The sequence below is a fragment of the Amblyomma mixtum genome, chromosome 1 (assembly GCF_055824585.1).
Source record: "Amblyomma mixtum isolate Tamu chromosome 1, ASM5582458v1, whole genome shotgun sequence".
NCBI classification, from domain to species: domain Eukaryota; kingdom Metazoa; phylum Arthropoda; class Arachnida; order Ixodida; family Ixodidae; genus Amblyomma; species Amblyomma mixtum.
Genome location: NC_143012.1, coordinates 84,028,043 through 84,054,877, shown reverse-complemented (window position 1 = coordinate 84,054,877; position 26,835 = coordinate 84,028,043). Strand labels below are relative to the sequence as shown.

General features: G+C 44.1%; 2 protein-coding genes across 2 annotated transcripts in view; one reads left to right on the top strand and one right to left on the bottom strand.

Moving 5' to 3' along the window:
- LOC149367026 (transforming growth factor-beta receptor-associated protein 1 homolog) overlaps positions 1–16,323 on the bottom strand; it is a 51,255-nt gene extending 34,932 nt beyond the window's left edge. Inside the window, exons 1-8 of the mRNA XM_089553628.1 lie at positions 15,827–16,323; positions 14,696–14,748; positions 13,187–13,280; positions 11,045–11,143; positions 8,838–8,924; positions 6,875–6,976; positions 3,111–3,245; positions 918–1,078 (exon numbers count right to left, since the gene is read on the bottom strand). Coding sequence (XP_089409754.1) covers positions 918–1,078; positions 3,111–3,245; positions 6,875–6,976; positions 8,838–8,924; positions 11,045–11,143; positions 13,187–13,280; positions 14,696–14,748; positions 15,827–15,895 — 800 coding nt within the window. The 5' untranslated portion in view covers positions 15,896–16,323. The remainder of the gene's footprint in view (positions 1–917; positions 1,079–3,110; positions 3,246–6,874; positions 6,977–8,837; positions 8,925–11,044; positions 11,144–13,186; positions 13,281–14,695; positions 14,749–15,826) is intronic.
- Positions 16,324–16,380: 57 nt separating this feature from the next.
- LOC149367025 (uncharacterized) lies at positions 16,381–20,974 on the top strand. The gene is made up of 4 exons (XM_089553634.1): positions 16,381–16,618; positions 17,041–17,133; positions 18,612–18,762; positions 20,604–20,974. Exons 1-4 carry the CDS (start codon positions 16,483–16,485, stop codon positions 20,650–20,652), a joined length of 429 nt encoding a protein of 142 aa, XP_089409760.1. The 5' UTR covers positions 16,381–16,482; the 3' UTR covers positions 20,653–20,974.
- Positions 20,975–26,835: the final 5,861 nt, after the last annotated feature.

Genomic DNA, 26,835 nt, shown 5'->3' with positions numbered 1-26,835 from the left:
TGGTACCTCCCTGACATTTATCCCAGAGGGAAAGGGAGATGGGGGGGGGGGGGTGATCGTGACAATGAGGTCATTCGCATGATATGCCGAAGCTCAAGGTCAAGCAGTTTCCAAAGAAATGCTTCAGAGGGTCAAAAGAAGGAACCAGAAAGAAGATCAGGAACTCAGTGAACATGATTAAAGGAGCTTAGGAAAGGGAGAGCCAATGAATCAAGAGGAAGAAGTGGGCTTGGGCAAGGCATGTAATGTGAAGGCAAGATAATCGCTGGACCTTAAGGGTAACAGAGTGGATTCCAAGAGAGGGCAAGCGTAGCAGGGGGCAGCAGAAAGTTAGGTGGACGGATAATGTGAAGCAGTTAGAGGGGATACAATGGCCGCAGACTGCAAAGGACAGGGTTAATTGGAGAGACATGGGAGAGGCATTTGCCCTGCAGTGGGCATAGTCAGGCTGATGATGATGATGATGAATTGAAAGCCATATGCAGTGGTGCTCACCGTGCGTCTCTGATCACGTGATCACATAATCTGTCTGTTTACTTCCTCCCCGCATGCATTCATTGTTGTTCGTTCATGCGTTTCTAACGATCTTGAATTTAATGATTTGTCGACGGACCGATGGACCAAACAAGGGCCCACTCTGACACGTCCACTTCACACTTGAACCAATAAAATGCCCATCCCCCAATACTTCGTGATTACCTTCAAATTTTAGGTGGCCGCTGGCTCAGTATCTCATAGTAGTTACATAACAACCTGGTGATTTGTGAAAAATATTTAGGTGGCTGAGAAAGTGCACCATAGTGCTTTTTCTTTCTTTACTTCTTTCTTGCGCTCATTTCAGAATGCCTAGGTGTGTGAAAAGCATGTTCTCAAATCCCTAAAAACTTCGGGACCACCGCTATCTCAGTGAGACCCACCTGTAAACCGTGACGTAGTCCTCTGAGAGGCAGACCACGTATGGATGACAGTAGGCGACGGCGGAGACGTTTGCTCCCCATGGCAGAGGCGGGCGCTGAGACACTCCCGAGCTCGTCGCGAAGATGCCCAAGTCGCTGGGTCCATTGAGGAGGAACTCGTCCTACAATTCCACGGAGGACAAACCACTGGTGTCTCACACACGTTCTACATGCAAGCTAATCACAATGGCGAAGCTGCTTGCTGTCAAGCAACAACGTAGAAACTAGAGTTAGCTGTAATAAGGGCACTGCAGACAGCTCCAGTCAGCTGCACTGCAAAAATTGGACTTGAACATGGCACATTTTTAACAGCAATGCTGTTTAAGCCGGAGGTTGTTCCATTAGTTGTACGCAGCGGTGGCTGTGTTCGCAGTAATGAGGTCACCCACGGACGCCTTACGCCCCCTGTCGGAGTGGACGACAACTATCGTATTAGTTGTCGTCCGCTCCGACAGGGGGCATCAGGCGTCCGTGAGTGACCTCATTACTGCGAACACAGCTCTAGTTCAGGATTTTCTTGCATACAAATTTCAATTGTGAGACAACTGTGGAACGTTTTAAGGTACTGCTGTAGAAACATTGAATGTAATGGTCGATTCTTCCGATGATGCGTAGCAATATCTTTCATATCAAAGTTCGTCCATCGCTCACATCAAGTAGTTAAGGCTGCCATAGAAAACCAATGAGGAACGTTTTCGACGACAGCAAAAACGCTAAGAGCAAACTTAGTCGAACCAAATTCAAACAGCATTGCTGTGTCATCAGTTTTACACGAGAGTGTAATGTGCCCTGCAATTTTTTTTTTTTGCCACTTGATTCAAAACTTATGATGCAAAGACTTCCCTGAAAAGCACTCTGTCATCACTGTTTAGAAGTGAATACCTAAGTAGCCTAGGCTCAATAATCAGTGTATAAAAAATTGTGTTGATGCCACCACAGTCCGCGTGTGATAATGTCCAGTGGTGGCAATACTTGTGCTTGATTGTATGGCCTTTTCTATATTATAAACACTTTGTTTTCAGTGAAAATAGTCTTTGTCATTAGAATGTGGCAATCTATCGATACAGGTCAACTTCAATTGGACTTTGGTGGCCTTTTGACATATCATGCTGGACCTTGAAGGCGGCACTGCTGAACATCGAAACATGGCAATGCATCGTACGAATAAATCGATGAAAAGAATTACTCAAGAAAAAAATGGACTGTGTACTGTTTGGGGAAAGGAGGGGGGGGTTACGACTTCTATCCCACCCTTCTGACAGCTTGAGCCGTAATCATCTACGAAGAGGATTTTCTGAAGTGTAAAAAATTCTAATATTTGTTACCTTGTTTTCAATCATACAACATCGCAATCAGTCTGCCGCATTACAGAATAGCGCATTTAGTAGAAAGTGACTAAATAGCTTGGGAAAAAGTGCCTGAAGTTAGTATGAGCATTCAAAATAAAATTTAATTATCAGTGCATTTGGATAAAAGCATGCACAGCACAAGCAGCTTTAATACTAACTAACTGAGTGGACTGAAAGTTTGGATGAAATCCAACATATTCTGTCTCACCTATGTTTGCAGTTTGGTCCACAGAATGCAAAGTAATGCAACTCTGAGATCATTCTGTGGCGATATTTCAGCACATCCGACACAACACAAAGCAGTCATTCTAAAGCTGTACCCAGGCATACTTTGCAAGAAATCTAGCACAACAATGGTCGCAATTTTCAAGCACTCTGCACATTTATGAAATTAATAAAATTGCCAATAACAGAAATATAAATGTCAATCAAATGCCAATAAAAAGGACAAGCATTCCGAAGAGCGCCATTGATGTGAATGTCAGGGGCTGTCTAGCCATCATTTCCACCCACATACTAGGGAAGAAATACCCTGCATAACACGGCGGGCCTGCCGATTATAAAACATCTCATGCTTGTCCATACTGAACTTTTGCTGTCATGACAACGAGGACACGGAGACTACATTCCCAATCCCGACGCTGTACCAATCTTCACCCGTGCCACCGCCAGCCAGGAAACAACAAGAAAGAAGCTTAGTTCTCAAGCGACCACCTGGAGGGCCTTTGTGGTCTTGGACAACACTTCTAAGCTCCACGAAGCTAAGTTTGAAACTCCCTGGCAACCAGCACGGACTGTGCCTCACCTTGGAAATTCGCTTGATAAACGGCACGGTCAGCTCGCTCTCGTAGGGCACCAGGTTCTGAATGTGGCCCGTGCTGCAGCAGGCGACCAGGTACTGCGTTGCGGTGGCAACGCAAATGTAGTCTCCGTCCATGGCCTGTGAAAAAAACAAAAAACATAGATTTTACTGCCTGTCCTATCGAGGTCTGCACCCAGCTGAACAGTCCCTCTCCTCGCACTGACCTCTCCATTTTTTTTTTTTTTCTTACATAGAATTCAATGCTGACAGGATAAAGAACTTAAAGGTGCACAGAAGAGGATTCTGAACTCGTCTTTTTGCCGCGGGAACTCAATCCACACGTTCCTAGCATTCTTAGAAACAGTGACTTATTGCCCTGTGTGGCCGATTTCCCCAATTAAAACGAATTAACGTCCGGCTCCCGCCTTTTTTTTAAATTCTGCCTCGCACGGTGGGCGGAGTCGACCAACGCGTGGAGCGCCTTTCACCCAGTCCCGTGGAGGCTTTGGTTTCGCTTTATTTTGTTTTTTAGGTTTCCATGAATAAATAGTTTCATTCGCAGATAATATAGCCGCAAAATAAGCCCGAAGAAATAAAAATACGCGCGGACTATTTGCTACTACGGACTACTACATATTACTCCGCCGATGGCAGACCGCGGGACTGGTTGAAAGGCGCTCCACGCGTTGGTCGACTCCGCCCACCGTACGAGGCAGAATTAAAAAAAAAAAAAGGTGGGAGCCGGACGTTAATTCGATTTAATTGGGAAAATCAGCCACACAGAGCCATAAATCGAAGTTTCTAAGAAAGCTCGGAACGTGTAGATCGAGTTCCCGCGGCAAAAAGACAAGTTCAGATTCCTCTTCAGTGCACCTTTAAGGAAGAGCTTTCAATGCAAACGGCAATTTTCATCTAGTACTGTTACCCAAACTGCTAGACTTCAAGAGTGCCACATTATTCTTTTTTCACAATGATAAGCGCAAAATGCAAGCAATCAATCGACCCTGCGTCCACAAATTTCCCACATCGTAGGCCTCTACACTGAAATATGTTGATACATCAAAACAATGGCTATACTGAAAAAACTTCAGCAACCCTTTAGATGTACTACAACAAGGCTCAACTGGACACTACAGCTCAAAATGCTTATACTGTATTTTCCGGTATATAAGACGCGGCTTTTTTTCAAAAATCTTGCTGGTGCGTCCTATACAAGGGTGCGTCTTATATGCGACTTTTTCTGCTTTTTTTTGTGAGTTCAGAAATTACTCAGGTTCATGTTCAAGCTTTTTTCACCAAAAAAATATCACTACCAATAAGCGGTTGTACCACGGTTAATACTTCAATACGGGAACCACCGAGAGCAACTTTATTAGGTGAACTTATTAAACGGTGGGGATGACGACTTCCGGAATCATAAACCCGCGGCCGTTTCAGAGGCCCCAAGCAAAAGTGATGTGAAATGCCAAAAGGTGGCGACAATCGCGTTTCTCACCATTGTCAAGACAAGCCGGCGTTTCTTTTAGTCACCCTTTGCAACTTTGTTTGCTCCGTGTACGTAGTGAAAAGAGAATGTTTTAGCCGAGTTGTCTCCAGAGATGGGCATGATTTTTGATAGCGCATCTTAAGATGAAGTCTTCGAAGGTCTTAAGTTAATATAAAATGTTGTTATAGACATAAGGAGAGTTCCTTCATTCTTTTTTTCTTTTTTTTTTGCTAAAACGTCGGCGGGTATTGCGTGAGTGTTGCCTTTTTCGATCACTTAGCGGTGCTTAGGAACTTCTGACAGGTACGGCGCATTTTGCGATGGTCGCACAAGCATGTTTAATTAAGCTTAATTGGGTAAATTGGGGTGCATCCTATACACCGGAAAATACGGTAATACAACATAAGAACATATGCAATGAAAAGCCATGAAATTTTTCGGAAACCAGGTATTTATGCTCCAAGGTCATATCTCTAGCAAACATGCTGAGAACAGCTGAGTGCTCATTCATTTATATGTCGACAGCAAGCTCATCAACACAGCATTAAAGGTGCACCGAAAAAGGAATCTGAACGCGTCTTTTTACCACAGGAACTCAATCTACACATTCTGAGCATTCTTAGAAACTTTGAACTGCTGTCCTGTGCGGCCGATTTCCCTAATTTAAATCTGATTTAACGTCCCGGCTGCTGCCTTTTTTTGAAACCCCCACTGAAGGTACGAGGAGTCAACTAACGCATGGAGTGCCTTTTAGGCAGTCGTGTGACAGCTTCGTTTTAGCTTTTATTTTGTTTTTTAGGTTTCCGTGAATAAATAGATCCAGTCAGAGACTACATAGCTGCAAACTACATAGCTGTAGTTTGTGTATGTATCGGTGTCCTTTTCCCATTTGTCATCAACCCAGCAGTGTGTGTAACTTTCAAATGCATCTTGTTCAGTTTTAATTGTTTTTTTTCTAGTTTCAAACTACATCTCTGTGTAGCAATCCGTTCAATTGTAAATATTAATTTTTTCTATAGTGTGCTCGTATGCGACCTGCCACCGTTGTATGAATGTGTTTATCTTATTTATTATGTTGTAATGGCTCTTAGATGAGCCACAGGCATTTTCAAGCTATTTTCTTTAGCTTTTGGCCTGTGGCTCATTCTAAAGAATGTGCACATTTTTGAAATAAAGTTTGGATTCAATTCAATTCAATTCAAATCAGGCCCACGAAAACAAAAATACGCGTGGACTCTCTGCTTTCGCCGACCGCTACGTCTCACTCCGCCAATGGCAGAGCGGCAAGCCGGGACTGCCTGAAAGCCACTCCATGGGTTGGTTGACTCCTCCCACCTACAGCGGCGAGTTTGAAAAAAAAAGCAGGAGCACGGACGTTTAATCCAATTTAAGTTAGGGAAATCACCCGATTCAAGTTCCTAAGGATGCTCGGAACGTGTAGATAAGAGTTCCCGCGGTAAAAAGACCAGTTCAGATTCCTCTTCAGTGCACCTTTAAAGGGGCTGCGAAGCACTGCCTGGGGGAATACCGGCTATACTTCAGGTGGGTTCTTTATGTCACACAGATGCTGACTTAAAAGGAATTACAGGAATCGATGCACAGGAACGGGAGTTATTCAGTGAAGAAATTTCAAAATACAAGCAAACAAAACGCTGCCCTCAACTCGATTTTGGCGGGGCTTCCCACTCCTGTTTCGCTCTCCCAATGACGGCACCTGGCGCGACCAATCAAAACAGCCAGCCAGAGCACGTCGCGGAAGTTTGTACTCCATGGTTGCCTGCTCTCTGTGAGACTGGCAGCGTCGTTTCCATGCCAGAGCGCCCCTGGTGGTGTATTTTTATTTTACTTGCTTTGCAGGGCTTTTATCTAAGACAAACAAATTGTTTTTGTTGATCTAATATAAAACGCAGACAGGTGACAAAATGTGTCTCTATTTATTCACACAATTTGCAGTATATTTACTGTTTGTCCGATCATCAAGCTCGCGCCAGGTGATGTCATATCCGCTGCTAAAAACCCGCCACTGTGTGGCGACACCATCAGAGCCATGAAGTTGTTTTTGGGAGGACATTAAAATATTAAAAAACGAAATATACGCGGCATTACCGGCGCTAATAGCACCATTATAACTCACTGTATGCAATCAACAGGCAAAACAGATTGTGTTTCTGGTCCCCTTTAAGGTGGCAGAGTTTTGGAACACAAGACAAATTTAAATCATGGCAGAAAAAGAAAAAAAATTGATGATGTTCTCGCCAAGCAAAATGAATAGCGCCCTCACCAAGGCAAGGGGGTGCTCGGCTAAGGAGATGTCGCCCTGGTGAATCACCTTGCTGTCCGTGACAGCGTAGAGCTGAAGCTGCTTCCGCTTGGCTGCGCACACCTGCACCAGGGAAGTGCCCAAATGCAGACAATCATCATCACCATCATCAGCCTGATTACGCCCACTGCAGGGCAAAGGCCCCTCCCATGTCTCTCCAATTAACCCCTGTCCTTTGCCAGCTGTGGCCACCGTATCCCCGCAAACTTCTCGATCTCATCCACGCACCTAACTTTCTGCCGCCCCCTGCTACGCTTGCCTTCTCTTGGAATCCACTCCGTTACCCTTAAAAATGCAGACCAGAGCATGTCAAATGCACAGAACGATGAGCTGTGACTTAGGCCACTACTTAGCCCCAGAAATATACAATGCTAACTGTTCTCATGTGCTTTTCCTGCTTGATTTATAGAGAGTGCTACTACGTAAGGCGGCAATATTTAAACTTCTGCTTTTTATCGATAGTCAGAACCTGGTTCCATCAGAGAAGCGAACAGTAACAAGTGATTTCCAAATTCCTGCTTTCCTTATCTTTCTTTTGATTCCATTTTACAGAGACAGCTGGATACAGAACTTCCATTTGTGTAAATAGCATCAGAGCTATACAATCATATGCTGCAGCTAAATATGCCGAATGACAGCCAGGTCATTGTGCATCACAAGGGGCATGAAAGCTGTGTTGTGCATGCCTTCACTAATACATCGGTGATCCTGCACGCTTCAGGAATGCCATCGAAGAAGCTGTCTCATCATAACCATGCATACCACAGTTCAGCGCTCGTGAACGTCTCTGTGTCTCTTACTTCGTCCCTTGTCTGTTTTTTTGCGCTAAATTCTATTTAACATAGTATACCACAAGCCTGTCACAATTTATCACCGCACACCCGACCAACCCTCATGTAAAGTCCCACACTGGGACCTTTGAGGAATGAATGAATGAGTGAATGAGTGAATGAATGAATGAATTGTAAGAAAGAGAGTTGGAGTTCGATGCCCCAGCAGCTAGCGCCGACGAAGGCGAGGAAGAAGATAGGCGAAGCCGACGAAGTTCGGGTTTTGCGCTTGCGAATGCTGGCCTGCTGAGCGGCACCGCTGGGACAAGGACTGTGCCCGTCCACGCTAACTGTGCGAGTTTCCACATTACACTTGGTGGAGGTGCTGCTTGTTCTCCCCGTGGACCTACGCCACGATGCCCAGGCTACAAGGCTCTACCACGAAGTCCGACACCTCGGTCCAACCTGCCCAGCCTGTCCTCTGTTCTGGTGCCGTCCGTCAGCGCGACCCGGCGATCTTCAGCGGCACTGACGACACTGACGTAGAAGATTGGCTCGCCTCCTACGAACGCGTGAGCGCATACAACAAATGGGATGACGTCGTTAAGCTCACGAACGTCATCTTCTACTTGACCGATGTCGCCAACTTATGGTTCCGCAACCACGAGGCGGATTTTACTACCTGGGCGGCTCTAAAAAGCAGCCTGACTGACGTTTTCGGTCACCCCGCTGTCCGAAAACTTCGTGCTGAACAACGGTTGCACAGTCGTGCCCAACAGAACGGCGAGAACTTCACAAGTTATATCGAGGACGTCGTTGATTTGTGTAAGCGGCTCAATCCATCTATGAGCAAGGCTGACAAAATGAATGAATGAATGAAATAGTTATCACTCCCGCCCTTCAGTAGCTCTGAGGTGCAAGACGTAAAATCTCAAAAGGCAGCAAATGCGGCAAGAAAGGAGAATTTAACAAAAGGCGCAATAAACTTGCAGCAGCAGCTCAATCTTCAGAACTGCTCTCCGTACTACTCTCCGTACAAAACTACTCTCCGAACAGCTAAAGGCAGGCACACCACGGCAAATCCTATTTCAAACAACTACGCGAGTCACCGGAAAAAGCCGTCAGTGGACTCAACCTCGGTGAAAATTGCGCACCTGAACGCAGAAAGGGTCGTGACGGGTGGGGTTCTCGTTGACACAGAATGCAGAGATGCCTTTCAACTTGGACAGCGGAGCAAGGATCTGCGAGACGGCAGTGCAAGCATATGCATCAGCGACAAATATGCGATGAATGTTTAATGAAAGGCACTGATTTGCAAACAGCTGAACATCACTTAACAGTTACACCGTAATGAAATAATTAAAACGATACAAGCTTTTCAACATACCATGCCAAACGCTGCTACCAAAACATGCTAAAGTTCACCACTTATGAATATTAAAGCCACTTTTCTCCTCAAAAAACCAATTTCAAGTTGCACGTCTATCATTAAATGGTTTGGTTTAACGGGGTTTAACGTCCCGAAGCGACTTGGGCTATGAGGAACGCCGTAGTGAAGGGCTCTGGAAATTTCGACCACCTGGGGTTCTTTAACGTGCACTGACTTCGCACGGCACACGGGCCTCTAGAATTCCGCCTCCATCGAAATTCAGCTGCCGCGGCCGGGATCAAACCTGCGTCTTTCGGGTCACCAGCCGAGTGCCACAACCACTGAGACACAGCGGCCGGGCCATCATTAAATGATATGCAATACTGCTCTATGAACAACAATACAATGCATAGGAATGCATTGCAAGTAATGATTTTTTAGAATGATTTCTGGTCGTCCTGTTTACTGATGGATTCAGAAAAATGGCAGGTAAGGTCCTCTATCCTTTTGTGCAAACTGGCAACCGTGTAAGCAAGAAATTGTCCTTATTTTGTAAAATTGACTCTGGAATTAATTTAAATTATGCTTCAGTTCAACGTTTTGTCTGTTCTTGCCCCTATCATAGACAGGGAGGCTAACACCTGCAATAGTGCATGAATAATAAAAAGATAAAAACCCACTCATGCAGATGCGAAGTAAGTTTTGTAACTTTGTGGCCCTGCATTGCTCCCTTGTCCCGTTTGGTTTATTAGGTGGCCTAACAAGAAGGGAAATTTCAAAATTTACAGAAAAAAGAAATTATGGGTGCATTTTAGCTGCCTTCTTTCTTGTTTCACCCTTCTTTGGTAGCATGTATGGATGATGGGATTGGAAAGCAGAACAGTGTCGTCGGCGTATTGAAATATTAGACCTTTGGAAATTACTTCGGATAAGTCATTAACAAACAGATTGAACAGAAGGGGTAATAATATGGAGCCCTGCGGAACTCCGGCCTTCAATGGAAGTTTACTACTTACATTTGTCAACCCGTCTAACACAACAACTTGTGATTGACCGGAAAGATAATTCTTGAGCACATCGTAAAACGGATCTCTGAAACCCACGGAGTACAGTTTTTCTAATAAAATGCCGTGATGAACTGTTTCAAAAGCTTTGGAAATGTCTAAAAATAAAGCAACACTGAACAAATTTTGATCGAAAGCTGAGAAAAGTTCATCTGAGAACACTTCCAGAACAGCTACAGTACCACGACCGGGGACGAAACCAAACTGACGGGTTAACAAAATAGAAAATTTTTCAACAAAGGATGACATGGATCTCAAAAGAAATTTTTCGATTACGTGGGAAAGTATAGGCAAGATCGAGATGGGTCGATAGTTTTTCATGTCGTCTTTCTGTCCTCCTTTAAATAGCGACTTAACTATAGCAGTTTTAAGTTCATCTGGGAAAAACGCAGTGTGTAGAAAATCGTTCAGCATGTAAATCCGGACATCAGACAATGCCCCGAAATTCCTTTGGAGCAAATCTGCTGACAAGCCGTCAATACCAGGAGGTTTATTTCGCTTGAAGCTAAATATTATATCATGTAGTTTTTGTTTCGTAATGCTGGCTAGAAAAGCGGACGCAGAGTTAATAATAATAATAATAATAATAATAATAATAATAATAATAATAATAATAATAATAATAATAATAATAATAACAACATACTCTCATTAGAGGATATTTATGCATTAAGCTACATCAAATCATGAACCAAGCTAGCTGGGATGAGTCCAGGTGCTCATTTCCATCCCCTCAGCTATTTTACTAACCATAATCTTAGCACAAAGACATTCTGATGCCACTGAAATGTGACTGTCATCAATGAAGAATTGTAAATGGTGCTATGCTGCAGCGACGCAACATGCTACTACTGTCGTATTCCCGTAAAAGCAGATACAGCAAGGTAACACTCCGTAACATGGCACAGTCGGGCAGAAAAGGACTCACATCGAGGTCGACCATGTTAAGGCACATGAAATTGCCGTCACTCAGGCAGAGCAGCCTCTCCAGTGCCGACATTGCCTTCAGCGTCCGCACTGGCTTTTTCTGCGAGTCGGAAGGGATGACGATAAAACAGAAACAAATGCGCAAAAGAAGCCCATTTTCAACAGCGGATACAAGAGACAAATACAACATTTGCAACGGTTTATCAACTGCATGGTCCCACTAGACACACAGGAAAAAAAAAAGGAGAAAGTGCTTGTGCCAACCCAAATAAATAAAGTATTGTGATATGTGCACAATGGAATTTATTTTCACTCAACTTTTCAAGCTTTCTTTCGAAAACTTGAGGAATTTGACAAAATATTTACTTGACATCAAAACTCAGAATCATCCTTTTATTGGTGGAAATATCTTTCCCAACACCGACTTTACTTTTGAGCTATTGTACAATGCAGCATTCTAGGCAAACACGTTACCTATTATGTGTGGCATGGCTTCAAACATTTGACATCGACTTTACAATCACAGTTTTCGTCACGCGCAGCGGTTTTTTTTGCGACAATGAGCAAAAATTGCGTTTTTCTTGTAAAATCGCAATGCGGTTGATATGGTATATAACTTGCTCCCTGCTCCCAGAGAAGATGAGTGGTTGTTTATCAACACACACAGCTGAACGCATACAACACAATGTTTGCATGGGAAAAGTTTAGAACTCCTCGAACCTAGGCTAGTCAGCGCAAGTTTTTAAACAATAAACTTTTACAGTTACTGCTATAAAAGCTAGCTATACATAAACAATCAAATAAAAAAACAGTATGAGTAAATTTGAAAAAACATTCTCCGCATCCCTAGAGTTTACAGCTTTCGAACAGTTAGCTTCCGTGTTTAAAATTCCTGTAGGTATTATGACCACCAGAAGTTGATGTTTGTGGTACCGCGAGCTCTCAAAGCTTACATCCAGCTACTTTCTGGCAATGGAAAGCCAAAGTGACGTGAGCTATAAAATAGACGTGCCTTGATATGCTGCTTTCCCAGTATGCCATGCTATCTTCATGCTTTTGCTGTTTTATTGCAGTGTAATATATAACAAAACATTACATATTACTGTTGTCCATTTTCTAAACAGTATTGTTATTATATTCTGAGTGCTTGTTATCAATCGGCACTGTCAAATGCTTTGAATTCATTGTAGTTTTCACAAAGGGGGGCAGGCCTTAGCGAGGTGTTCTGTTGTGCCTCTTGCTTGCTCCTGGTTGGTTTGCACATGCACTGTAAACCAGAATAAAAATATTGTTGTCCTACATGTAGGAAGCTAGGCACACATAGGTTAACCTTCCCTGCAAAGTGAACAGATCACCAACAGTCCCTTCAGGTAATGGAGTGGACTGCTGGAGAAGGTAAATGTAGTTTGGGACTGCGGAAATTTGGGTGGGCAGACGAGATTAGGAGCATTAAATGGAGAAGTATGGGAGCAGCCCTTGTCCAGAAGTGGAAACAGATACCGTAATATCCCATGTCACCCCCCATCCCCTCGCAACCTGAAATTCATAGAAAAAGTGGGGCGGACCATGTCTCAGGGATCAACCAAAAAAAATTACAAAAAAACTAGAAAATATGCAATCTTTTGTTTGCATCTACCCTGGCTTGACCAGACATACACTCAACTTTAATCACGGGATGTTAACTTGCTCGCAAGACTCATAAAAGAATGTTTTACTGTCTGCGAAATCCACTGCTCGCATCCTGCGAGGGCACCTTCCAAAGAGCACAGTTTGAAGCCGTGACTGCGATCAACCTGTGACCAAAAGCGAATGCAGACTATTTTTTAAAGAAAGCACCATCTTTTGCACACAACTACACCTAGGTCTGGTGCCATCACGCAGGGGTCATCAGGCAATCGAACTGCGACAATGTCTGTACAGGCGCTGCCAATCACGGTAAAAAGATATAGCGATCTAAGGGTGTGTGATGATTCGGTGGTTTTGACATAATAGATATTTTTCCTAAAGTGGGGGGTGGACGATGACTCGGTATATTACAGTGTGCTGTTGATAATGATGATGGTTGTTTTGATAGGTCTGACCCTTTTGGTCATCTTGAATTTGATTTCCTCATTCCCAAAATTAGTCACGCAAGATCTCTTACCGTGCCAATGTACTTCAGCCGGGCCTTGCGGGCAGCAACTGTCCGCCGGCCATCGCACCAGCTGTGGTCCTCCAGGTCATACTGGATGAGGAAGCTGTGGCCAGAAATGACGCACGCGCGCGATAATCAGGTGATGATGGTGCAATACGACAATGCCAACACTGTTAGAGTACTCATTATGGCCAGCAGCGTTTCGGCTGCCACGACCAAGAGCAGAGGGGTATACCCATTAAAATGGAACAGTAGTTTCCACAAGCATATCTAATGATCAAGCCCCGTACAATTGACACATCTCGAAGTAATTAACAAGGAATCCATGACTAATCTGCACATACCCAGGCTTTTACACTTTTACACGAAATATCAATCTAATTCTACCCTTCTGGACACTGCAGTTAAGAAGCAATTTTTAAGCAGCAGTTGTTTTTGCTGCCACCTTTTTGGCTTTTTTTTTATTTGGCTTATTTATATATTTAATGGCCAGATTAATAGCCATGGTGAAATTTTTGATACACTATCGATATGGGAAGACAAAATGTAAGGCATGTCACTATTGAGCTCGTTGTTTGTAAGTGGAAACTAATTTTATAAACAATGACTAGCCAGTGTGGCTACTAATTAGGCTATTATGTGAATGCAACCTTGTAGTGAGCTCATGTTCAACAAGGATTGTGGATTACTGGGTATTAACGTCCTGAAGAGACTCGTACTATGAGGGACACTAGAGCGGAGAGCTCCACATTAATTTTAATCATCTGGGCCTCTTTAGCGTACATTGGCATTACACAGCACATGGGTGCTTTTGTATTTCGCCTCCATAGAAATACGGCTGCCGGGGCCAGGATGGAACCTCCGACGTTGCAGTCAGCAGCTGAACATCAAAGCTACTAAGCCACCGTGGCAGGTTTTATTATTAACGAAACAGCAGCTGCTCATCTAAGGTTTCTAGTCCTACACACAATATACTGTCATGAATCTTGCGGGTTTCGACACACAGATCAACAACGTTTTATTTTTCAACTTGATATGTCTTAAAGACAGCCAGTGCTCCGTTTCACAATCCTCTCAATTTTTCTCAGCACAATTTTTGCACTGCCTATTAACAAAAGTACAAGACACTGTAACACACTTTCATTGTCATGCAACACTTCCCACTAAGTGACCGCTGGTATGAAGGTGTACTCTAGCGCAGCTGCAAGAAATTAAAAATTCATTAGTGGTGCCTAAGTTACTACCATTCAATTCCAGCAGCAATTCTAAGTCACAAAACTGCGCAGACTTCCTGTGCAGGATCTATTTCCCCCTGCAATCAACTTCAACAACAACATTCTACTTTTACTGCACCGTCCAGCAACAAGAACGCAGAAAGTTCGAGAGGAAGCTCTATAACCTTGTTTGACAATGGACACGAGCTCCTCCACTAAACCAAGCTTACATCAAAGCGGCCCTGAGCACAAGTTGTTCTGAACATTCGCACAAACTGACAGGTGTAGAGACAGCTCTACTCACCCATCAGCTGTGCCAACGTAAAGCGTCCTTCCACTGCATTCTAAACACGTGATCTGTGAAAAGAAAAATGGGGCATTGGTGCAGTTCATTCAGACAAAACAGTGAGGGAATCCTCTGCAATGTGTTCAATGCTTTTCATAATGCAGAGACAGCAAAATACACAAGATCTGAACTATCCCTTTACACTTGGTACTAACTATACAGTATAACAACATATGACTGGCTGACTAATGCGCTTGGTGCCTGAAAGTTGCACGCTGGCATAACTAGTATTGAGAAAAACTTCTGAATGTTCCTAACATCCTCAGAGAGAGCCTTTCAGGGAAGTATGACAAACTCTTTATTCCCAACTTGAGCATTATGACATGTGCTGTTCAAACAGTTTGCAATGGTGACCATGGAATGATTGCTGCACAGGTGTTCCCACGTCGATTCTGGTTTAGAATGGCCTTTGTCATAAACTTTTCGCACACTGCGGTATAGATATATGTGAGCCAATAGAGAACTACCAGTTAGCTATTACAAACCAGTGATCGCAGCAGCACGTAGAGAATCAAGAGCTAGCAAGGTGGCACTTATGGATAACCAGACAGTGTGCCACACAGCTAAGACAGCTTGATCTGATTAGGACTCCTCTGTTTAATTTAGAATGCTTGTATCAGTGTGCTGCAGCCCTTACATAGGTACAAGTGCAGTCCCAGTGCAATTTCTTCCTTCCTTTGGCCAGCACCCCAAACAAGTTTCCAAGCTACTGCACACTCAAGATCATATAACTGGCCCTCTAACGTCTCAACATACGAACTGAAAGCACTTTTATGAGCGCTTTGAAATCGCAGCGACAACTACGCAACTTTAAATTACCCTCAGTTCACAATCACGTCACGCCAGATGTAACGCGGCAGATAAGCCTGTCATTTCCACGGCAGGAGATGACTGTGTTTAAACACTAGACTAGATCTGCAGACACGCAGACAGATTGGGAGCGCAAAAGCTGCTGTTAATCGAAGCAGCTTCTTTGAACACTCTCACGTTTGAAGTGCGTGCCCGTGCACGCAAAGTTATTAGAACAGTTCCTTTAAAGTCACAACGCGGTTGATGTTTTGAAAAAGCCGGCCAGCGTGCGTTTAATACCTCTGTTGTTGAGGCGCCTGTCGATACACGCTCGCTCAGCGGAACCAAGTCGAAGGCCTTCAGACTCATCCTGAAGACAGTGACGGGCGAAAGTTCATCGCGACGAGTTTCCCACACTTTTCTTCATTCCGACCAGCGGGTCACTCTAGTTGCGAAGTTCTGCGCGCACCGATTAAACGTCGCCGCGACATTACATCGCCGCGATCACGTAGCGGTGTTCCGGGAGGATCCACCCCTCCGAAGCCGCTGTCAGCTCGTTTTGCGTGCCGCTGGCTCGAAACCACCGCCGCGATCTCCGCCCGCAGTGTAACGGCCCCAAAATCAGCCGTTCAGCGGTGCGGAGTACGGCCTGTGCTGGCCGGTGTTGCGACGCATCGACGATTCGACGTGCTCACGCACGGGAGACGGGGGGCGAGTACGACCGCATACGCAGGGCGAGATTGTTTGGTTTCTGCCCGTCCACCATGCGGCTTCCCACGGACGGCTTCGCGGCTTCACGCAAAGCCAACGTGATCCGACTTCAAAGCCGGCTTGCGTTTTGCCTGAAGTCGACTCGAAGACAAAATCCAACTGAGCAAAGAGCGGGAAAGCGACTTGGGAGTGCGCGGAGGTTCAGTGAAGCGATTTGATTGATTTGGTTCACTGTTTAAGTGCAAATGTATCACCGTAGGCCTGTCTTGGCGATGAAAAGGACGAACCCGTTCGCTGATGAAATCCCCGTACAGTGCAAGTTCTACGTGTCCGAGAGAGAAGCGGAGAAGAATTGCCAAAAACGCATGTCCGCCGTACACTGTGAGTCGACGTCTACAGTCGGGACAAAATACGCTGCGTGTGTGCGTTTAAGTGGTTCACAGTAACGTTTGGACGCGAAAGATGTGCTGCCGGTGGTGCCGTATTTTTGTAAAGTTTATCAACATGTTTCTGCTCATTTCTGTGTCCATATAGTGCTTAACACTACCTTGCTACTTACGTAGTTGTCAAACTACGGAGCCCACTACAGTCGGCTCGCTAGGCTTTGAACGCAATGACATTTTCGGATACATTTGTACGAAACCTTGGACAGCGGCACGACTTGCATCTTTGTAGAATCAAGAGTAAATAATGCTGATTTTATGATGGTGGTCGCTGCCACGGAAACATGGAGACATTCTCGCTGTAAAAATCCATTCAGTTCTGAAGCAGATCAAAAGATCTCTCCATTTTCTTTCTTGCAGCTAAAACATTAAAAATGCTCTACTCTGGCTCGAACCAGCATAATGGAACAGTGAAGCCAGACAGAGGAGGACAAATGAATGGAACAACTCCAGGTAAGTACGCACAGTGCTGCTATTATGATGAACACATGCTTTTGATATTAATGCGAAAGCCTTTAATGCCTCATCGTTGTCTACCTAAGGTTGTCATCAGAGGTGTCACGCTTTTCGGTTGGTCGAAATGGTTACGATGTCAGAGTGCGCGGATTCGAAGTAATGAGGTCACCCACGGATGCCTGACGCCGCCTTTTGGAGCACACGACAACTAATAAAATAGTTGTCGTCCGCTCCGACAGGGGGCGCAAGACGTCCATGGGTGACCACGTCACATACCTCATTACTGCGAACAGAGCCATGGATACAACCGAACTCGTCGAAGCAGAGAGAGAGTCGTGCTAAAGAAGCAGTCAAAGTCGGCAGTCAAAGTGTGTAGTTGTAATGTGTAGTCAAATAAAGCACTAGTACAGCACAAACACCCTCGCAGTCAATGCCAAACAGTGCGCCAGGAAAGGCTGTCGCCTTGCAGCACTTTATAGAGCCAAAGTGCCCCTGAATTTTTTGTTCTTGACATTTCTTCTCCCCGCCTCTGGCACTTGTGATGGACACCATTGTTTAAAGGGGCCCTATAAAGTACATAAAGTCAGTAAGGTGATTCTTTGGAAGTCTGAAATAGACCATGTTGTGCTAAGCATTGCCAGCTCAACTGACAACTTGCAGAAATCTAAGTCAGGCTCTCCACACGGATGCTTTCCTTATCTGCATTCTTGCTCACATGCGTATAGCTCATATCTCCAGTGCTTGGTACAGTTTTCGTTATCTTATGGGTGGCAGCTTCGCAAACTTATTACTGTGATTACTTTTACTTGCATCACCGCTGTCATGTTGATATGCATGACACCACCGCGTACTGGTGTTAGTCATGTGTAAGACATGGCTGGCTCTTCTTAGATTGCCCGTAAACATCACAGCGTACTCTGTGCTCCTATTGCAGATATGCAATTCTAGTTCTTAAAATTTCTTGCGACATAACACTTAGCATTGAACCATAACACATATCACATCAAAATTTCAGACTAGTTAGTTGCACGACACAGATAAAACCAGTGCAACTAAACGAGGACGTGACAGGTATGCTTCGTATATCGTGTGTGCCTTTTTTCCTTGTTTAGCTGTGCTGGTTTCATCTGTATCTTACACATATCATCATCATCAGCCTGACTACGCCCAGTGCAGGGCAAAGGCCTCTGCCGTGTCTTTCAAATTAACCCTGTCCTTTACCAGTTGCAGCCACCATATCCCCGTAATAATAATGCTTCACCACTTTTGCCGTTGCTTAAGTCTGCTGCTGTTGTACCACTCTCTTCTAGTCAGTTTAATCACTCTTCCAAAAAAAAGGTCTCTATGACTGAGGATGTTTGAAACAAATAAGCTGAGCTTTGGCACTCTGCTTGTGCCAGTCTTTAAAGAGTGCGTTCAACCATTGTGATTTCTGCTTCACTTTCTCCAACTTTCTCTCCTGACTTCTGTGACAGTGGACTTGCAGCCCAAGCAGTGTGGGTCGTGCCATCGGAAGTGTGTTGCGGCATCGGCGTGTGCCTTTTGTGACCGAACATCGTGCGAATCCTGCACTCGGCCCTGTGTATCTTGCGAGAAGGTGTTCTGCCCCCTCTGCTCTGTGCTGAAGTGAGTGCGCTGCAGAAATGGGTAGCTTTTTTTTGTTGTTGTTGTCATTTCAGATGTGCACGCTGCATGGTGTTCATTGTGCAGATACACCTCATAAACTTTGCTTAGCAATTCACGCCAGTCATGAATGAAAAAAACAGCGAAGAATCACAGACAATCAATGAGATTCATGTGGCATATATACTCATGAGCGTTACATTTGCATAGCTCACTACATGAGTATGTTATCTTCTATGAAAAGAAATGCGAAAGCGGCACGCAATACCGGATCAAGACCACCGAGCAGTCACTGCATCATGGTGTATCAAAGCAGCCACCATGTACTGTTTTCTTCTCCTCTCTCTCCTCCTCTCCCTGGCTGCCCTGCTCTGTGCTTTTCCCTCTCCCTTTCCCTTAAATCACTGCATTGTGTGCTCCTGCTGCTTATGGTGTCTTCGACTGGTCGCTCCCACGATCCGGTTCGGATTTGGCAAAGTGAGAGCCGCTCTAGCTCCGAGCGCATGGCGAGACCGGTCAAGACGAATGGCCAACAAGTTTTCAGAGCGAAAGCACAGGAAGCAGAAAAAAGGACGTAACTTCCGGAACTGCCACACCGCAGTGGCGCCGCCGCTGCCGCTGGTGTCAACGACGGCGGAAGTGGCTCTGTCACGTGAACACATCTCGGGGCCGCTCCGACTTTTTTCTCGGAGCACCTCAGAGCGCTCTGAGCTGGAGGCGGGCGCTCTGAGAGAACCAGCCGAATGTAGTCAGAGCGCTTGATTTCGACCAGCCGAACGTGCGGCTGCATCTCAGAGCGCTCTAGAGCGATCTGAAACGACCAGTCGAAGACACCATTAGCATGTTGTTGTCTTATGTCTGTCTCACATCCCTGTTTCTTTTTGCACTATTTTTTTTGTCTATCACCGACCATCAACTAGCCCATGCCTCCACTCTTGCTTTCTGTGGCTGTCATACGAAATGTTCATATTGGGGCAATGATGAGCAACATTATTACTGTCATTGATAACCTCTTTCAAGGAATGTGTGCCACTACGGTTCTCAGTGGTAACCTCAAGGCATCTGGGGCAGAAGATCATGGAGAGTCGGTTTGTAATTAAAGCCTTCCGAAAAGAGTCTCTGTTGAGGGAGTGGGCGAAACAGAATCCTGAAAGGACTCCTTTCCCTGCCTTGTACTTGCTATGTGCTGACTCTCCACGCAGACATAACCTTAGACGTTGATGCCATTTCAAAAGGTTAAGGGCCGTTGAAGCCCACTTATATCGAACCTGACTGCCACGCGGCAATCTTTCCTATGTCCCAAGGTTTGTAGTAAATGGGCAGAAATGAGTATTGCAACGCGGACTTCTGTGGTGGACTTTTTATGCCATATGCATGCACGAGCGGTCTTCGGGCTGGCGAAGTTTTGGCACGTGCTTTCGAGCCGCTGCACATTTCTTATAAACAAATTATGAAGTCTTACTGTATTTGTGCTCTAAATTGCTCCATGATGATTATTTCTGTTCCATAGCTGCTCCAGAAAGCATCTTGGCTGTCCTACCCACTCCCACCATTGTGGATGCTTTTGTCTGAACCTGCGTTAAGCCAAGTTTTGCATGGTTGACAGTACATTTAAAGTACTGGTCAAATACTTGGCAATGTGCTGGCACTGTTAAATTGTTGCTAGAAATGCTGGCCAATTTTTACATTCTCATTGCATAGCGTTAACTGGATAGTTAACTGCTGATGACACTACAGTGAGCATTGGCATTCAATTAGTACCTGTGTCTTCCAGTGCTATTTTTCACTAACGAGGGGTTCCGGTTCCTTGCAATGCATTCATAGCTCCTTGCCCTTTCGTGCAGGTACAACCAACATGAAGAATATGCTGTGTGCCTTACTTGCGGAAGCTAGACAGCCGGAAGAAAACAAAGAAGATTTAGCTTCTCTGTATATTGTGTAAATATGTTCAAATTTTTAGTGTATCATTTGATCTATTGACAGCAGTGATGAAGTTTGTTGATTGTGCTTAATGCTGGTGCATTATTGCAGCGAGCTAGATCTCGTCATTTTTGTTTACTCTTGTTGCCGGATGCCTTGGACATGTGATGAAGCATTCAAGTCTTGTGCCTGCACTGAGGACTATGAATGTCTCACAAAGTGCATGATTACTGTGTGCAAAATATGTTCTTTGACATTGATGCTTGCTTCTTGATTAAATTATTCTTGCAACATATACAGTGTGTGCTTTCCTTCAGTTGCAGGTGTGGCAGTGTGTTTGAAAGCACCGTTGTGAGGTCTCCCACCTTTCTTAACGCTGCACTAACCAAAGCAGCACTGTTTGTGACACTAGTGTGTGCCACTAGTTGCATGCTTGCCTAGTCCTATTCACTGTGGACAGATGACGGTGCAGCCAGGGTATCTAAACCGGAAGCCCTCCCTCACTGAGTACCATTGCACGATAAGTAGCTGACTGTTTTTTTTGGATCGCTGTTGGACTTGTGCAATATTTAAGACTTTATTGAGGAACCGAAACACGTGTCATAAGAACATGTATATATTCACGACCAACATTTCAGACTCTGTGGAGCTGGAAAGCTAGATTTTTCAGCCTAACTTATGAGTTAACGGATTAGTACCACATACAGCCATGGCTTCTCTGGCGCTGTTGCAGGCACTATCATGGATCCAAGTGGACTTAATCGCAGTGGTTGGCTTGGATAATTTTGGCAATATCTGTACGTCCTTGCTGCCACTCGAGATGACTGCACACTCTTTGTTCCTATGTAGGTGGTTTACAAATAAGACGCGTCGATAACAGAAAAGGGGGCAGTCAGTTACCTTGATCGGTCTTCGCAATTTTGGTGGGCTAGAGGTTGCGTCGCACATTGCAGTATCTGGGACGTAAGGTGTAGTGTGGACATGATAAAAGCATGGCTCTGACTAAAACACAAGCTGCTAGCAAGTGTAACGTGGAAAATCGCGATATTAATTTTTCAGGCTGGTTTTTCTCTGCAAAGTTTTTTTTATTTCAAGCTCATTGAATTTTTGGACTGTTCGATTATTCCCACCATTCTCTGGATCTCGCCGACTTAAAGAAATTGTTTGCCATTACTTTGGTTAGGGCTAGTTGGTACATGTTCCTGAATTAAATGCGTAGTTTTAGTGCAAAGGAAAGGAACGTAGAATGCACAGAGACCAGTGCCAGTCCTGTGTTCATGTGTTTTATATCCACAGGTAGCACCAAAACACAATGTTACTTTTTTATTTTGGTGAAATATGCAGTATTGTCCTCAATGTCCTTTTTGCCAACCTTACTGAAACATTGTAAATAAACGTTGGTATGACCTTGCAATTCTGTAAAATGTTACATTAACTTTGTGGGAGCATGCAGGCCCACCTGTTGTGAAGGTACAGTCACGGTCAAAAGTCTTCAGGCCACAGTGTTCAGCTGCAGCAAAGTGAATGTTCCTATAGAATGCTCCGTGTAGCGGATCATTCAAAACACAAGTCAAGCGGGAAGCTTGTCCACCGCAAGAATAAACCTGCAAGCATTTCAAGGTCATTTAGTCTTTAACAGTGCCGTAATGGCTCTGCTATGCGGCTGAAGCGAAAAGCCTTTGGCCTTAAGACTTTTGACCAAGACTGTACATAACTAATGCCTTGCAAGGACAAATAAGGGCAATACTTGAGTTCTGCAATACACCACAACCAATAGATTCAACTCACTTATCTTAGGATGGATACCATGGAGACAAGCTTATTTATGACCATTATTGAAGGGTGTCCCGAGTATTAGTGGTGAATGGGCAATAAGTAAAGTTTTTTGACAAAATAATGCGACTGTACATGCCGTCTGTGGCAGGCACAATTTAAGAGTTTTATTTGAAAGTACTGCTACTTGAATATTTTTAATGTAAGAACAGTGGCAAAAGTTCATGACACAATGCTTGAAACATATTTGTAATGCTGTTTTATAGCAATAAAATAACATTTAGAACACAATATTGAAACTGTTTAGTATGGACGTTAGACTATAGTTTATATCGTATCACATCACATTATTTTCCTTAAAGGGCAACTGCAGCACTTTTTTGAAAATTTCGCGATATTCAATGATTCAAATCTATATAGGCTGTAGGTAAAGCATGCCAAGTGTTTTTGCACTAGCATTTAAAATAGTGATGTAATCGACGACTGAATTTTGCGCTTCTCCTCAATGCACCAGAGTAGTGCAGAGAAATTCAGCGTGACGTCACAGAAGGTATGTTTTCAACTTACCGCTGTCATCAGCCACACCCTGCCCTGACTCGTTAGATGCTGCCAAACAACTCTCGACAGGGTTGCCTTTGGCGGCATTGGTTTTTTCCTTCAGAGCAGGCGTTTGTGCGTTGGAAATGTACCAATACCTTCGATGACATCATCATGTGCCCCCCCCCCACTTGGCGTTGTGCGCTGCAGAGAAGCTTGAAGGGTGTCCGGATTTTAATATGTGATTACTTCACTACTTCAAGTGCTAGCCCAAAAAGACTCCACATGCTTTACCTGCAACTTTCATACATTTGGCCCTCTTAAGCTCATTGATTTCTAAAACCTATGCAGTTTCCCTTTAAAGGCATCTCTTGGGGTGTTACATAAGAGGTGGGGTTTACAAGATGCAAACGTTGACAGCAGTCGTAAACGTTGATGGGCAGGTTATGGCAGCGAAATAGTGGGGAAGGCTGTTCCAATACAATGTATAACATTTTTTTTATGAATTTCTACCGTTATAACAACATTTAGAGCGCAGTATTAGTGCATATTAGCTTTCAATGTCAAACTAATGTTTATGATACTGCACAGGACATTAGTTGTTAAATTTTAACTTCAGTATAATGTTTCATTGTAACGTGCAACGTTACTGCAACTTGCACAACAATTTTACAACATTTTATGTTTGGTACTACCTGGGTCTCTGTTTTTCTGCTAGAACTATTAGGACCTTAGCACAGTTTGCCTGGAACAAAGCTTAATCTGGCAGCATGTTTCTAGTAGAGTAAGGAACACATGAATAACCTAAGACAATAGATTCTGGCCTAAAACTAAAATATATTGTGAACCTACAGGTATACGCAGGAGCCGTGCGAAAGGAGAAGAAAAGCAGAAAAATAACGAGCAAAATAAGGAAAAACAAACAAAAAGAACACGTTCCTGGCCATTCGAGGTCTTACTATAGGTGCATGCTTATTACTGTCTACTGAAATACGCTATTTCTTTATCCATCATGCATACAGATAAAATACTGATGCGTGGATCTTTTTTGGCTTGGATGGCATATACTTTATGCACTTTATATACCATGAGGTTGCACTGCTTCTTACAGTACTGAAGAAATAGCCACTTGTTTCACAATAAGGAGTGCACCTTCATGATTTGCAGTGCAGGGTCAGTTTGCTGCTCATGCATGATTGGTTTGGCTTGGTTTTATGTGGTTTAACGTCTCAAAACGACTGAGGCTATGAGAGACGCCGTAGTGGAGGGCTCCGGAAATTTCGACCACCTGGGGTTCTTTAACGTGCACTGACATCGCACAGCACACGGGCCTCTAGAATTTCGCCTCCATCGAAATTCAACTGCCGCGGCAGGGTTGCTGCTCACGCATGACTCAAGTAAACTGGGCCATTCTTGCAACCTGGTATTATTGCACCACCTAGTCTGGCCTAATTATGACTTCTTGTGTGGCAAAGGAATGTAATGAATCACACCTGTTGCACAATCTGTGTACAGGTTCTTTTGTTTTCTGCTTAATCTTTTGGGACTGTGAGTGTTATATATTGTTTGCACTTTGAACTCGTTTTATTTGGTGTCTTGAACGCAACACACATCAGCCCTGCTTGCACTGTTTTTGGCTTATGTGAAACTGTGCATATGGGTAATCGCTACAGTGGTGTGGGCTTTCTTCCTGCCTGGTCTAATGTCTTCCTTCATGGAGGTCCATCAAAAAAGCTTTCTGCTAAGTTGCCTCGATAGTGATCTGAAGTGGACTGGTCCGGGTAATTTGCCATCTTGCGAGGTGAAAGTGGACCAAACGTGGCAAGGACAAAAGTGAGTTGAAACATTGTGCAGAACTGCCATTTCTGCTCCTCTCTTAAGTTTTGGATGTTCTGTAGAAAAACGCAGAAATGATTTTTGAGATTTTTGTGATGTGTTGCTATAGTAGGATACAACTTAAATTGCAGTTGGTAACCATGGGCAATGGTCGGCAGCATCCTGCATTATTCCACTGAAAAGTTTCAACAGTAAATGAAATCACTTTTTTAATGTTTGGCTTATGTATCAAACAAGCTAGAGGCATCAAAATTTATGAGCTTATAATTTCGTCTAGCGACTACTTTCTTGTTTAGGCAGCAAGAAAAACTTTATGGATAATTTTTTTTTTACGCAGGAATTCTGTGCAATGGTCCTGAACATAGGCCGAGCTTCAATGCAGACTTCAGTTGTATCCGGACTATGGCACAGCACCCTTATGTGGCTTCATTGGTATTCTTTGGCAGCATGGCCAAAAACATGGATTAATTTATAACATTAACACTATTCTCAAGGCACACATCCAAGAAATACTGTAATAGTTTTCACACTAGCCTTACATTGAACTTTCACTTGCATCAGACTCATTGAAAAAATGAAAAACATACAACTGAAATAATTTAACCTGTGCACAGAAGAGAGCATTGTGGCACAACTAATGCTTCCGAGGCAGAATCCACGTTTTTGGCCCAACACTAGCCAAGCCAAGTAAGAAATCTTACCTTCCCAGCATGCCCTTGGTGGATGAGGTGCTTTTTTTAAGAAACTTACCTTAAAAGTGTTGTCACTTTTCTCTCTAGGTAAACTTAAGAAACTCTATGTTTCGTGGCTGCAGCTGGCACAGGACAGGGTTAATTTAAGGCATTCGGGAGATGCCTTTGTCCAGTGTATTGCGCAGTGTTCCGAGTGCACTTGAGGCGCCATCTGGTCTCAAAAGGAAGAACTGCACGCTGTAAACAGTCTATACTAACAATCCAGCTACCAATAAGAAGTGCCTTCTCCTCTGCCTTGTGTGTGCAGTTCCATCTAACAGGCGTACATTACTACCTGGAATCTGATCACTGTGACCAGTATGGTTAGACCACTAGTTGGTTTTTTATCACTCAGCATGGGTATAAACGAGACAAAACTGTGCATAGGCACTAATATAACAGACTGCTTGAAATGGCTTGGCTGCTGACGCCATCTAGTGGACAAGACAGTCTTCTTCGCACATCGATGGCTTACTTGTTTGTAAAAATGCTCTTAGTGTCGCAAAAATACAATAAAAAACACGCCCAATGATGTTTCACAGCTGCTTTTAAAGCGAAGTGCAGCACACGAAGGTTGCACTATGCACCTCCAGGTGTCCCCTCTGTGCGTACCACCTCTTCATCTGGCCAACTGCTTGCCTTGTGTCAGTACAGCGTCTCCCACCATATTTTTGCTGTGCTGTGCCTGTGCATACCAAGGGATGCAAGAGTGGGTGCCATGTCACTCCGCAGAATGTCGTTCACGAGGAAGAGGCGCTTCCCAACAGAAACCTTGGCATGCTCCCGAGTTCTGAGCCAATACTGCTCCGACAGACAATGCAAAACTTCAGCCAGTGAATTTTATTTTTTTTTTTCATATTTTTTCCTTGCTTTTATTGTTTACTCCACAGCATGGAAACTAAAAAAATCTTACAACTTGTCACAACAGAATCCTCTTTCAAGGAAAAAGACAAGAGGCAATAAAGGATAGAGAGAGGAATCATTCTCCCTCTCACTGTCTGGAAAGTAAAAAGCAAAGGGCAACAACAATGGCTGCTCCCTGCACGGAGGTTTCCCCCACTTTTTTCTTTCTCAATGCAGAAAAAACAACGGCACAGGGCATCTTCAGTTTTCTCTTGTAACATTTTTTTTTTGTCAATTCACTCACTCGTGTTCTTTTTTAACAAAGTTTCTCTACTACAACCTAGCACAGCCAAGCGTCCTGTACAAGAAGACAACATTTTAAAACGGAAGAAAACAGAAAACAACTACTGTTGTGACAAAATTGAGCGCGAATAGG